At 39.1% G+C, this 15,348-nt stretch overlaps 2 protein-coding genes across 2 annotated transcripts in view; one reads left to right on the forward strand and one right to left on the reverse strand.

Annotated features, from left to right (window-relative positions):
• FAM184B (family with sequence similarity 184 member B) overlaps positions 1 to 2,601 on the forward strand; it is a 136,806-nt gene extending 134,205 nt beyond the window's left edge. The window contains exon 17 of the mRNA XM_074229732.1: positions 475 to 2,601. Coding sequence (XP_074085833.1) covers positions 475 to 565 — 91 coding nt within the window. The 3' untranslated portion in view covers positions 566 to 2,601. The remainder of the gene's footprint in view (positions 1 to 474) is intronic.
• On the reverse strand, positions 2,511 to 12,452 carry MED28 (mediator complex subunit 28). Its single transcript, XM_074229731.1, has 4 exons — positions 12,226 to 12,452; positions 9,500 to 9,566; positions 5,371 to 5,483; positions 2,511 to 2,917 (listed from the first exon to the last, which is right to left on the reverse strand). The coding sequence occupies exons 1-4, from the start codon at positions 12,397 to 12,399 to the stop codon at positions 2,720 to 2,722; spliced, it is 552 nt and encodes a 183-aa protein (XP_074085832.1). The 5' UTR covers positions 12,400 to 12,452; the 3' UTR covers positions 2,511 to 2,719.
• Positions 12,453 to 15,348: the final 2,896 nt, after the last annotated feature.

Genomic DNA, 15,348 nt, shown 5'->3' on the forward strand with positions numbered 1-15,348 from the left:
TTGGTGTGGACATTTAACACGGAAACTCCCTCCACCACCATAAACTGGCAAGCCATCTGCAAATTCCAGTCTTAGAGAGTTGCCTGGGGTACATGGAGGTTAAATGACCATGGTCACAATAGTATGTGTCAGAGGAAGAACTGACTCCCCTAGGTCAGCTCTCTACAATGCCATGTTTATTTACAAATAATATTGATTTTATCTGAAGGGAAGAGTAGTCCTGTCCCGGGAACTAATGATACAGTGAATCGTATATTAGAATTTAAAAGTGTAGACAGAGTATTGATTCTTTGGTTTGAATGCCTACCTAGTGTTCATTTTGGAGCGTAATTATAAGCTGCATGTCTAACCAATAGCACCTCCATATTGCCCAGAATATATCTTCTGACTTTAAAAACTGCGTTCCAAAGCAGAAATATTTATGAATATTAAATTACTAATGAGTAACCAAAAATATTGTGTTTCCATTGTCAGGACTGAAGACAATGAAACAACCCAAGCCAAAGAAGTTCAAAAACAAGGTTCTCAGCATCAGGAATGGTTTACAAAATACTTTTCATTTTAGAGTGATCTTTTAAACATAACCTAAAAGATACATTTAAGAAAGATTTTTTTTTCTTCAAAAAATGTCCAATTTACGGAATGGACTGAAAAACAAAAGGTTACTTTTGCTATGTATACACCTCATAGCTTAAGGAAATTTTAAGCTTACTATCCTAGAATGAGTTCACTGAGTTTCTTAGATCAAGGAAAGATAAATTTCCTTTCTACTTGAATACCATAACTATTTGTGTCAACAAGAAAGCACTCATAAGAAAACTTTCCATATGGGTTTTATTGTCATATTTTTGGTGTTCACCAACCTTTACAGAATGCCAATCCTTGTGAATTGTGTAGTTGGCTATGTGTGGTTTTCTTTGTCCAGAAGCAAACATTTGACTTAGAAGTTACTTGACTTGAAATGTCTTTTCTGTAAGATAATGTATCTATTGTGGAGCATATGTTATCAGTTGCAAAAGGGATAAAAAGAATTTTCATTGATAGGAACTGATAGGCATCAAGGTTTTAGATCCACTTATCTCATTGTGGCCTCACTGCATGGAACTTCTGTAGACTTAAAGGAGAGCGCTATGAGTTTAAATAAACGGATTTGGGTGAATACAGTCCCATTTGAACCAGTGGGCTATTTCATAGCATTAGATGTACTTGTTTTTACAAACTCTTAGTTTATTCATTAAATTCACTTTGCACCTGGCAGAGCTATGGGATTTGATAGGACCCACAACTCTTATGACACAAAATAACCTCAGCCCTCTGGTGCTGGCCTAAATGGTGCTCCATAAAACTAATTCCAGTAAATGTTGTTTACTCTATGTACTGTGTTACTTATTGAGATAACAATCTTCCTGTACTGCCAATTTTTAAGTCTTTGCTCTGAATAAAGCCAACAACCGACAAGTCAAGTATGTTATGTATGTCTTCTTCAGTCAAAAGCTGTCAGGATTCATGGCAGAGGCTGGGAATGGAGAGTTGATCATTATGAAAGTGACACAAAGTAAGTTTTTTCATTTCAGGAGAAAATGCTTCTATTTATATGTAAAAGAAAAAAATGTGTTCTCTGCTTCCAGAGGTCCACTTAGCAGCACAATTCTCATGTACAGGTCCACATACAAAGATTCAGGGAAGATTTTAAAAAATGAGCTGGTCACCGCACAGAATTCTGACATGTTTTCTTCAGAAGCAGAATACTTTCTCTTTCTTCCTTTCATTATGCAGAATAGGCACTGGTAAGGTGGTCTGCTTTATTTCTATACCTTAAGAGACATGACACCCATATTTTTCTTTTGCCCCATGGAAAAGGTAAGCCAGCCCTTTCTTTTGGCTGCAGCCTCTGAAAGTCCTACCAGTAAAGGCAGGTGATGCCCACTATCGTAATTTTAATATATCCCATTACTCAAGGAGAGACTGCTTACTAACCTCTCAATCACTGTGTGTTAATACTTTCTAATCACAATAACCCTGGGATTTTAAGATTTTTTAAATTTGTTCTTAGTAATAAAACATGTCTTTTTTTCCCAAAGTGCCCCAAGGTACTTACAAACATCAAGTATCTCTGAGACAGCCATGGACACACTTACTATACCATTCAATCAGTTCTTGGATCTAGATCTGCTTCCCAGACTAGGTTTCTTCCCCTCAGACTACACTCAAATTTATATTCTTGAATAAAGGGATAACTATGCAAAAAGGGTTAAGTTGACTGCAAACAAAAGGTCAAAAATATGCTGTAATAAATGTGAGAACTCAGTATATATCTCAAATCTAACTAAAACACAGAAGACTCTGGATTTTTTCAAATAGAAAATATTTTTAGTTGGGATATTTTAACAATTTCTTTAGAGAACAAATTCCAAACCATCAATTTAATTATCCTTTAACCTTTGCTCCAGTAACCCACTTTCCCCAACATAGGGAAAGTCATCCAAGTGATAATAAAGCAACTGACTAAGTTTTGGAAAAAGTGCTAATCTTCATTTACCAAAACAATAAGCATTTCAGACAATTTACAGAAATACACATTAACAAACTCTACATAGAAAAAAAGAATATTTGACAAAATTGAATTTTTTAAACAAAATATTTTGAACATCAATATTTTGTAGAGTCCATTAAAATTACAAATAAGAACATTCTTAGTTTGTAATGAGTCAGCAGAAAGTCAAGTTTGCTTCATGGGAGCTGGGATATTAGCTGAAGCCTGCTCAAGGTACGCCAGTGGTCCTTGTGGTGTGTCTGCAGGCTTTTTGTGCTGAATGTTGATCTCTTCTAGGACCTGCTGCCAGTGCCTCAGCTTGGCCACATGCTTCTGGACCAATGCTTCTTTTCTCTGCAATTCATTTCTTAACTCTGAGACATCCTATCAAAAAAAAAAATGAAAGAAAATGAAGTTCTTACCCTTAAGACCTTATCTGAGAAAAACTAAAATGAAGGAAATGAACAAAGCGGTTCTATAACTGAATTCTGGACCTCTACATTTGAAAGTTTGAATCAGCTCTTTGAACAATCAGATGGAATTACTCAGTAATTAGAGAAATACCCATGAAATCTTGAGTTGACAAGGACCTTATGCTTGAGTCTAGTCTACAAGTAAATTTTATAAATTCCCTGAACAATCTGCAATTGAAGCTCTTTAGCAACAGAAGCAAAGATATCCTTCAGCAGCAGTCCACTCTAGTTCTGAGCAGCTCTAATTGTCATTTAAAAGTTTTTCCAAATAAAAAGCTACCTATTTCTCTCTGAAATTATATAGCCATAGCTCCTTATTGCTGCAGATTCAGTCCACTTCCTTTTTTTAGCTTTTTTTTTTTTGCAAGGCAAATGGGGTTAAAGTGACTTGCCCATGGTCACACAGCTAGGTAATTATTAAGTGTCTGAGGCCGGATTTGAACTCAGGTGCTCCTGACTCCAGGGCCAGTGCTCTATTCACTATGCCACCTAGCCACCCCCACTTCCTCTTCTAAATGAAAGCCCTCATCGTTCATATTCCTCTTAAGTCTTCTTTTCTTTAGACCAACCACTCCTGCCATGTTCCTTTGCAGATTCTCATAAGGCAGTTCTCAGGCCCACTCATACTCCTATAACCCAACTTTAGGCCAGAAAGATCTCAAAGGACACTATTCTTTCTAAGAATGATTGAATTTTATACAGGACAGTTGTCTCTATGTGGTCTGACAAGTTTGCCTCTGTAAATGCAGCTTAAGACTGCTTTGGCTTCCTAGTTAACTCTACTGATTCCTATCAAAGAACACATTAACTTAAGTTTAATATCAGATTTAGAGCTCAAGAGGGGGGCCTTTGAGATCCTCTAGTCTAAACCAGAGGAAATCAACATAATGGAAAGGCTTTGAAATCAAGATGACCTGAATTTAAACTTACTATCTGTAGAGCCAAATCTCCCGCCCTCTCCAGACTCCATTTATAAAATGAAGGGGTTGCATAGGATGACTTTTACAACAGTTAAAGCCAGGGTCTGGCCATGCCTCACATGGTGAACTTTAGAAAAGGACTTTAAATGATACCTCTTGAATTTTACCTAAATAAGGTCATCCCATCATCCCGGCCTTGTGAACTATTTTGGGGTCTTTACAACTTGTTAGTTCCCCCAGTTTCTTGCCATCTGTACACTTGAAAAACATGCAATCTATGTCATTACCAATAATGGTAAAGAGAATAACTTCAAGAACAAATCCCTATGGCAATCTATTTGAGACCTTCCAGGTTGATATTAATCTCTGCTTTTTGGGTTTAGCATTCAATCAGTTCTCTTATTCTGGTTATTCTATTATTCAACCACTGCCAGATGTCATGCTAAAATCCAGATATATAATGTCTGTACATTCTCTTGATATATTACTTTTAATGATACATCACAAAAAAAAAGTAATGAGATTTTTGGGGCATGAAATCTTCTTGATAAATTCAACTTGGTTCTTAGGGATAACTATCTAAATATCCACAGAACATATAACTAACATATAACCAAATTTTTCTGATCCTCTGAGGTCAGTAACTTAAAAACCACAATCTAGTATTTGACTATGTCCCTGATATAAAGATGATTAAAACTTGTTTTTAATAAAATACCACCATTACTCTACTCACATTTAACTTTTAAAACATTTACTTTAATCTATTTTGAAGGTATGAAATTATAACATCACTTCAATTAGAAATGACAGAACATACTACACTGACCATCTCACTTATATTTTCATTAAGATGTAATACTTCAGGGCAGCTAGGTGGCACAGTGGATAGAGCACCGGCCCTGGAGTCAGAAGTACCTGAGTTCAAATCTGGCCTCAGACACTTAATAATTACCTAGCTGTGTGGCCTTGGGTAAGCCACTTAACCCCACTGCCTTGCAAAAACTAAAAAAGATGTAATACTCAAGGACCATAGATCAGTTTTGTAAGTAACATTCCCCACAGACATTTTTCACCAGCTTCTATATCTGTCTCATTTCTCTAATGACAGAACAAAGATAGCATGATAAGTCCAATCAGTCTTTATTATTTGATAATAACTATTTCCAAGATTTCCATAGATAAAGGCAATTTTAAACCCAAAATCTTCAGTTTCAAAGATATCAAGTCTTAATCACAACAAATCTGTAAAAGAGTCAAATTTCAAAACTGTAATAAAATATGCTTAATTTTCCATTGTTGGATGGCTTGAAAAGGGGTCAAGTTTTTTTTAGGGGGTAGAAGTAAGGTTGGATAAGTATATTCTATAGGATCTAGATGGGTATTTACTTACTCTTGCTAAAATCTGAGTAAATAAGACATAAAGAAAATTTAAATTTATTACCTCTTTGATAACTTGCTCTGGTTTTTGGACAGACAGATGCAATCTTTTCTGAAGGAAAAAGCACTCTGTTTGTCTTGCAACATCTAGAAACTTCTGAATACATTGATCAACACCTAAAATTCAGAAATAACATAAATCCCCAAGGTAAGAGAAATACAGTGATGAATGACTACTCAAATTGACTACTGGAAAAACATTTAACTAGGAAGTCAGGATTATTTGATTTTTCTAATCTCAATGTGCTGCTAAAATAGTCTGCATTAATGTTAATTATTGAGCACTAAAATGAACCTTACCTATAACCTAACCAAGTCTTCAATCTCCCTTCTATCTCAAGTTCTGGTCTCATGTACCATCTTTTTCTCCATCTCAAATTTGAATGTTAATGTCCACTCCAATTCTTTTGCAGCTAAGCACATCTAACTTTTCAGCCCCAATGATCTTCACTTTTTTTCCCACCTCAGATCTACAAAATTACAACCTTGATCTCATCACCCACAAATGACCCACCTTTATAATTCATAACTCAAACTCACTCTTTCCTTCCAGTCCTCCAGTGCCTCAAGCCCTTCTACTTCCTCACTACAACCTCAGATCAATTCATCTTTCCCAAGCCCTTTTCTAGCCCTTTCCTCCTGTCAAAGTATCACTCTTTTAGGTAATCAATTCAATTTTACATTATCCTCTGTTCTTGAGTCCCTTGACTCCTTGTCCTATTGGCTCTTGTTTCTTTCCAGACCCCTACCAACTGCCTTATGTTGCTAAATGCTAATGGAGAATCAATCAGTTCTTTGGATCTACTCCAAATGCTGGCTATCCAGTCTTCACTGAGTCCTCACTGGAATTAGACTAATCTTGCTGTTTGAAATCTCTTCTTAATAAACAAACTTTTATTAAGCACTTCCTATATCCCAGGTGCCAACCATCCCTTCCCCAAATAGATCTCCTCATATTTCACTGAAGAAAATGAAGGCATCCTTTACTGTCCTTACTCTACTCATCTTTCCTTTCCTCTCCTATTTTATACTTCAGAACAACCCAGCAGCATCACACCCTCTCATCTCTCTCTCTTTCTACCACTTTCAGGATGAAGTTGCCCTTCTTGCCAAAAACAAACTCCTCTAATTGTGTCCTTGAATCCCTCCCCTCCCACCTCATCCACTTGCTTCTTCATTCATCACCTTAATCACCCTAATTTTTATTTTCTTTTTATATACTAGCTCCTAATTTGCTTCCACTAACATTCCTAGATCTCCTCAATCCTTATTAAAATTTTTTCCTTGATCCCTAGCATCCCCTCAGGCTATTATTCCATAGTTCTCCACCCCTTCTTGGCCAAAGTTAGAAGAAACTGGGTACATTTATTACATTCATTCTCTAACTTTCCACCCACTTCTCAAACCCCTACAATTTGACTTCTCTTCAATGTTATTAAAGATCTTAGTTTTGCTAAATTCAATAGCCTAGGCACATTCTCAACCTTCAGAATCTGACACTGCTGACTTACTGTGTTCCCCTTTTCTGAATATTATCTCCTTGAATTACTGACTTGTTTGTGTTTCCATTTTAAGTTCATTATGCATGTCCTATCCCCACACATGGTTTGTCCTCTTTCTGTACTTTATTGTGATTTCATCAACCACCATGGTTTCAACATCATCTCCATTCAAACAACTTTCCAAACCACAGATACAGTTCTCATTTGTTTACAATCTCCAGCCTTGCAAGTGCTCAATCAACATCTCTAACTGGATGTTCTGTAGGTGTCTCTAGCTCAACATGTCCAAAATAGAATTCCTATCTTTCTCTATAAAGATGACTCTACTCCAAATATCTTAGTTTTATTAAGGCAATTACCTTTACTCTAGTCACACAGATTCATTATCCTAGACTCTTTACTCTCACTTGCCTCCCAGGAAATCAGGTGCTCTTTTGTTTAGTCTACTTCCTCAAAATTTCTTGAATGCATCTCCTCTCTACTCATACCACAACCAGCCTAAGTCCAAGCTTACATTACTCATCACTTGGTCTACTATAAAAAGCTTAACTGATACCCTAACTCCAGTCTTTCTCATCTATAATGTACCTTCCATTTAGGTGCAAAATCGATATCTTAAAGCACAGGTCTAAGTACTTTACTTGCTCTAGAAGCTTGGAATTATATGATTTTGTTAAGAATGATACTGGCCATCAAATATTATTCTAAGGTAAGGGCTATGAGAAAGACTGCATGAATGGAAAGAATGCTAAAACTGGAATTAGGAAAGACTTTGATTTGATTTCTATCTCTTAAGAAAAATTACTTCACTTCAGCTTCTCCTTTTATAAAATGGTATTAATACTACTACTTGGGGGTAGATGGGTGGTGCAGTGGTAAGAGCACTACCCTTGGAGTCAGAAAGATCCACGTCTGAATCTGGCCTCAAACACTTGACATTTAACTAGCTGTGTGACCTTGGGGAAGTCACTTAACCCTGATTGCCTTGCATCTAGGGCCATCTCTAGTTGTTCTGTTTCATTTCTGGCCACTAGACCCAAATGGCTCTAGAGGAAAAAGTGAGGCTGGTGACCAAGCACAACACCCCCCCTCACTCAAATCCAATTTGTGTGCTTGTCATGGCATCACTTCTTCAAGGATGAAGGACAAATATTATTAATGCTAATTAAGCAACTCACAGGATTATAGTGGATAAAGTGCTATACGAATATAAATTAAAGAAATGCCTCAAAGCTCTTTCCATTAATCATACCCCCTTCTCATCATCATTGATTTTTTGAGTCTTTACCAACACAACAGGTCATTTTGCCCCCTGGTTTTACTTCTACTACACAAACACTTGCTCTGTGCTCTTCACTGCAGCCAAAAGCAGTCTCTTTGCTATCTGCCAAATACAACATCACGTCTTTGTGCCATCCCTACCACTGAATTCTGGCAAAGCAATCATCTTCCCCCTTTACGTTTACAAAAAATTCACTTTGTTCATCTAAGGGCTATTCCATTTATTTCTGTAATTCTCACTGACTACCTTTCCCAAAAGAGGCATAACTCAGTGTAATGTTTTCAATATAATGTTTCTCAATGAAGTAATTGTATTATAATCAAGCAGCACTGAAACATCAGCATCGTTCCTACAGAAGTAGTCCTATAAAACGATCTCAAGTAATAATGATATTAGGTGAGGCATACCTGTATCTCACCTGCAGATGTAACTGTTTGTACATGTGCTTATATTTCTGTCACTTGTACTTAGAGATGAGCAAAATGAGGCAAAGAAAGGCCATGTGATGGTCCATCTGTAGAAACTAGCCTATATCATGGAAGTACAGAATTTTAGAGAAGGAATTTGAGAAATCAATCTATTTAACATGATTGATTTATAGATGAGGACAGTGAAACTCAAAGAGCAAAATGACCTGTCCATGTTCAAAGACTAAATGGCAGAGCTAGAACTATTACCCAGATCTTCTGACTCCTGAAACAATCTGGCCTCCATATTGATCCATATGCAATAGAGGAATTTCCTTCTTTCAAAGAAGAGTAACATGATGTGAATTTGATCTATTATGTAAAAAGGCATTATGAAAGCATAGAGTAAATTACTGATGATTTGCCACTAACTAATCTTAGAACATTATTTCAGAACACATTTTTCAGTGAAAAAAATCTGAACTGACTTGGAAAATGTTTTAAAGATCCTGCTTTTAAAACAAAATTTTACTTAAACACAACAAAAAAGGCCAAATATCAAATGATAAGAGGCAGAATGGTACAATGGAAAAGGTGCTATATGTGAAGTCAAGAGAATCTGGTTCTGAATTCCAGCCTCAGCCACTAATGACTGTGTGAACTGGAGCAAGTCAATCATATTCTCTGTTCCTCAGTTTCCTCATCTGTCAATTAAGTAGGTAAAACCAGATGACCTCTTGTGTCCCTTCCAACTCTAAATGTATGATCCAAATTGAACTGAACTGAGGTTGAGCTACTGTGTCATCTATACAAATCTTATTCCCAAAAAGAATAACTTATTCAAGAAGAAGTGACAACAAATGATTTAAATGAATGGATCAAGAATGATGGAGATAACTGATCAAAAACAATCATTTTTAAAAACAAAAATTAAGTTCTTACCAGTTCGGATTTCCTCCTGATCAGTACCATTGACATAGTCCTGGCTCACCAGGGAAGCAAAGCAAGCCTACAAAATTCAAAGGCAACAAAAAAAGCTTAACCAATAAAAATAAAAGTTCTTCATGGTTTACTTTAAAAATAATAACAAAGCATTTGGGCTTTATGGCATGAAAATAATTCACAAATTCCTTGAGAATCTTTAATTTCTAAAGGTATCCAGCAAAGCTCCATGTCAATGAAGATATTTATTAACTAATTTGATTCTATAAAGAACGTCAGGTAAAATTCATAAGTGTCATTGATTTTTCCTGGAAAAACTATAGGAAGCTCTAGATAAAATTAAAATGAGTTTCAGTCTGAATTCTTAAAGCATAAAAATCAAATCAAGATCAGCTTTTACAAACTGCCCCAAAAAGTTTTGCAGAATCTACCACTTTGATACCCAAATTAGATGAACCACTTTACCTAAAATTTCTATTATAATAATTAAGAAGCAACACTTTTATTAGATACCATGTCAAGAACAAAAGATAGGCACATTTCCTGTCACTATAAATCCAAAAAATCAAAGATGATTCTCAGATCTATATATCAAGACCTAATTTCTTGCCTATTCAACGTTTCAAAGTGGATGTCCTGTAAACAATTTAAATTCAACACATCTAAAACAGAATTTAATATCTTTCCAACAAACTCTCTTTTTCTCTTTATTTTTTACTGTTGAGGGCAACTCTATTCTCCAGGTCAACCAGATTCAAAGGTTACATGTTATCCTGGAATCCTCCTCACCCCCTGCATCCAATTGTTTGCAAGGTATAGTCTTGCAGCCTTTATATCATCTTTCATAGGTGTTCCCTTTTCTCTTCTGATAGCGTTCACCACCTGCTGGTGATATGTGCCTCAACTCTAATCCAATTCCCACGCAGCTGCCAGAGTGATCTTCTAAAGTTCAAGTCTTGGCATTTGATAAACTCTGGCGGTTCCTCATCTCCAGGATCAAATATAAAATCCTGAGTTTGGCTTTTAAAGTCTTTCATAACCTCACCTCCTTCTCCCTTTTCAGTCTTTTTTTATACTTTATTGTTCTATATTCTCTAAAGTCTACCTGTACCAGTCCTTGAATCTTCTCAACATTCCTGGCTATCTGCCGTGCCAGCAGTGTTCTCCTTCCTCAGAATTCTCTTCTCAATATACCAAGGAAAAAATAAGAGTGAAGCTTCCTGTGATCAAGCAAGCAAGTAAGATCTGTAGTTCTTTGAGACTTGCTATCGGAAGTGAAAATCACTCCCCCAATGGAATCATCAAACTGATTAAGGGTTAAGAAAATAAGGGTTCCTATTTTTTTTTAGTTTTTTGCAAGGCAATGGGGTTAAGTGACTTGCCCAAGGACACACAGTTAGTTAATTATTAAGTGTCTGAGGCCGGATTTGAACTCAGGTCCTCCTGATTCCAGGGCGGATGCTCCATCCACTGTGCCACCTAACTGCCCCCCCCGGGGTTCATATGCTTGACGTCTCAATGAAGTACCGAAATTTGTGAAATGGACATTACTTTGATGTTAGTTCAGAGATGACCAAGTATAAAAATGGCAAAACAGAAGTTTGCTTTGACGATGGTGGACTTTGGGCCGGTGCCTCTGAATACAAATTAAAAATAGGGGCGGCTGGGTGGCGGTGGATAGAGCAGCGACCCCGGAGTCAGGAGGACCCGAGTTCAAATCCAGCCTCAGACCCTTAAGAAGGACCCAGCTGTGTGACCTTGGGCAGGCCGCTTAACCCCATCGCCCTGCAAAAAACATTGCTTTTCCGTGTAATTAGGGAAAAATAAACTATTAAGAACGTAATAATTCGGATTAAAAAATACTCCTTTAAGAAATAAAGAACAGGGGCGGCTAGAGCAGCGACCCCGGAGTCAGGAGGACCTGAGTTCAAATCCAGCCTCAGACCCTTAAGAAGGACCCAGCTGTGTGGCCTTGGGCAAGCCGCTTAACCCCATCGCCTTGCAAAAAAAATTGCTTTTCCGTGTAATTAGGGAAAAATAAACTATTAAGAACGTAATAATTCGGATTAAAAAATACTCCTTTAAGAAATAAAGAACAGGGGCGGCTAGAGCAGCGACCCCGGAGTCAGGAGGACCTGAGTTCAAATCCAGCCTCAGACCCTTAAGAAGGACCCAGCTGTGTGGCCTTGGGCAAGCCGCTTAACCCCATCGCCTTGCAAAAAAAATTGCTTTTCCGTGTAATTAGGGAAAATAAACTATTAAGAACGTAATAATTCGGATTAAAAAATACTCCTTTAAGAAATAAAGAACAGGGGCGGCTAGGTGGCGCAGTGGATAGAGCAGCGACCCCGGAGTCAGGAGGACCCGAGTTCAAATCCAGCCTCAGACCCTTAAGAATGACCCGCAGGCCGCTTAACCCCGTTTGCCTTGCAAAAACCTAAAAAAAAAAAATTAAAAATTAAAAAAAAGCGCAGCGTCAAGGCGGCGGCGCGGCCGCGCCCCTGCGGCCATGCAGCAACACGGCCTGGACGCCGCGTGCCCGCCGCGGCCCCACTAACGAAGCCTCTGGGCCGGCGCCGGACGGCCCGCAGCCTGCCGCGGCTTCCCGAGCAGCTACGCCGGGGGCCGGGGGCGGCGGGCCGGGCCCTGAGCAGAGGCCGGAGCGGCGAAGACGCGGGGCTGCGGGGGTGACGCGAGGGGAGCGGCGGCAACGGAAAGCGCGGTACCTCGAAAGACGCTTCCAACTCGTCCACTAAGGTATTACTGGAGCTCCTCGGGCCGCCGGCCGCCGTCGGCAGCAGCGCGACTTGGCCCGAGCTGCCCGGAGGGCCCGGGGGCGGAGGCGGCGGCGGGGGGCCGGGCGGCTGGGCGCCGAACATCCCGCCCAAGGAAGCCGCCATCTTGGGAGCGGGCTCTGCCCGGAGCCGGCGCGGCGCGGCCGGGCCGCACTGCACATGCGCGGAGTCCGGAACGAGACGCCGAAGGCTGATTGGCTGGAAGCGAAGGGAGCACCACGTGAGGAAGGCAGGCCTCGGAGGAGGGGCCGGCGCCTCGGGCTTCTCCCGGCCCACCCCGGCTGGCCCGGGGCCTCGTCCTTAAGCGCTTTATTGTCCCTGACAATACTTCATCCAAGGCTTCCTCCGCGGTTTAGATGAAAAGTAAATCCCTTTGCTTAGCTTTTTTTTTAGGTTTTTGCAAGGCAAAGAGGTTAAATGACTTGCCCAAGGCCACACAGCTAGGTAATTCTTAAGTGTCTGAGGTCGGATTTGAACTCAGGTCCTCCTGACTCCAGGGCAGGTGCTCCATCCACTGCACCACCTAGCCGCTCCAGAAACTATCTTTAACAGCATTTTCTGACATTTAGTTCTAGCCATTCCATCACTGATACAAGCTATTTGACTTTGGACTAGTCAAATAGTCAAGGGGCTGCCCCTGGGTATATATGTATTCTTAAGGTCTCTCAGTGGAGTATAAGCTCCTTGGGGACAGGAGACTGCTTTGTTTCCGTTCTTACATCTGCAGCATGTCAGTGCTTACTGAATTTTACTGTACAGATGTTTCTGTGGCACCCAAATAGCCAATTATACAATTACTTGCAGTGCCCCCCCATCCCTCATTTTTCTGGATCATGGATCATTAAAGCTAGAAGATGCAGAACTAAGACACAGAAGAAAGTGATTTATCCTACAATTAATGTCAGAACTCAGAAACAAGAACTTAGATCTCCTGATGCCCCAAGGTTCTTTCTATAAATCTTGGGTTTTCAAGTCTGCTCTATGTTCTTATACTATCCTAAATAAAATATTTACTGAATTGAGACATGTACAAATTAAATTAGCTTCTTACTAGAAATTGAGGTCTTAAGATTTCTGACGTGACTGAGGTTTACAAAAACGCTATCTGAAATAAATGTGTTATGGGGTATCAGGATTAATGACTGCATTGCTGTAGGCAAGGAACCCCCTCTTTCCTCTCCTCTGGGCAGATTGATAGTTGGTCAGTAAGATAGAGGTGCCCAATTATACTAAAAGGTTTACTTATGTGCCAATGGTCATTCATTTTTGGAGACAGGGCTTGGACCTCAGTTTTCTTGATTCCAAAGGCAGTACCTGGATCCACTATGCTACACTAACTCTCCAAAAGACGTAACTATAAATAAATATCCTGTTAAATAATTTTATAGCCTTTTGGGCTTTTTACCAGACATCTGTCCAAATCCTCAAGTCCTTTTTTTTCTTATGGAGTCTGTTCCATTATTTGTACATTTTAACCTCATTAGAATGAAACAGATTAAAGGATTACCTCACTGGTAGTCTATTGGAGTCTGACCTTGGGTGTACAGTATACTAATTGACCCCAACAAACCTCTACCTTCCAATTTGCTCCTTAACTCATTATCTTAATAATTCTCATACTAGGCTTAAGGTAACCAAGGGATATGTCCTGATACTTCCTCTCTAATGGAAATAAATCTCTTATTAATCAACTAATTGATCCCTCACCCCACTTTAAAAGTAGAGAAACATCTTTTCCCAAGAAGCTCCCTCTTTTGCAAATACTTATTCTCATGGATTAAAAAAATATCAATTAAGTACACAGGCATACAACTTATTAAAAGATTAACAATACAAAGACAGAATTGGGACATTTCATTGAACTATTTTGAGAATATCATAGCCATTCACTCCTAACCATGTTACAAATGTAGATGTTTCTTCAATTGAATATATAGCTCCATCAGTCTGAAGAATACTTTTAAAGGATACCTCTTCCACTGCATGTCTTTTTTCTAGGAGAGTAAATTAACAGCTTCTCAAGATAGTTCTTGGTCCTTTATCTCTGTACCCCTGAAAGTATCCAATCATGAAAGTGAACACTCTCTGGAACAGGTAAATTGCCACTGTTCCTTCTTAAATATATAATAGCATTATCTTTGTAGAAGTGGCCATTAAATGAATAAAAAAATCATTTATTAAGCAATAACTATGTGCTAAGCTTTATGCTAAGTGCTGAAGATACCATCAAAAAAAAAAAAAACCAAAGAAGCAGTCTTTGCTCAGGAAGTGCATTGTTTTAAGTGAGGAAGACAGCTCATGAGTTCAGCTGTAGATGAAGCTTCAGGGTCAGCAGAAGTGTGGATGACAAGGTCTAATATGACTTACTGATTAAAGCTAGGAACTCATTTTGCAGATACAGCCAATTAGCTGGTCAGTTCTACCTTTGCACATTTCTCTGCAGACACTGCCACTACCTTGGTCTAGGCACTTAGCCAGATCTGTCATTCCCATCACCCCCAAAAAATTCCACGTCACCTATCTCCTCTCCATACTTTCTTTTGGCATCTCCTTCCCCAAAACATGCTGTTCCCCATGCTTCAAATGTTCTCATCTCTGCCTTAAGTCCCCATTCAACTCCCCACCTTCAGTCTACAAGAAGCCTTTTCCTGATTCTCCTTAATGGAAGGGCCTTCTCCTGGTTAATCATCTTCAGCTTATCCTATACATATCTTGTTTATATGTGGTCTCCCCAACAGCCTGGGAACTCCTAGAGAGCAGAAAGCAGTAGGTGCTAGCTAACAAGCTAAAGCTTGTTGAAGAATGACTGAGCTGATTAAATCAACCCTCAGAAGACTAGACCTTTTAAATGACATGAATGGCTATTGAAAAACTCCACCCTGGAAAAACCAGAGGGTTTTAGATTCTGCATGCCTTTATCCCTGCAGGTCATAGAGTTAACTTCCCAGGACTGGAATCCAACACTGAAAGCTGTAAAGATTTCAGAACTGATTCATCCCTTTTGTTTTAACAAAGGAGGACCCTGGAGGACCACATAGGTGCATGCCTTGCCCT

Source organism: Macrotis lagotis, chromosome 3, assembly GCF_037893015.1.
Source record: "Macrotis lagotis isolate mMagLag1 chromosome 3, bilby.v1.9.chrom.fasta, whole genome shotgun sequence".
NCBI lineage: Eukaryota > Metazoa > Chordata > Mammalia > Peramelemorphia > Peramelidae > Macrotis > Macrotis lagotis.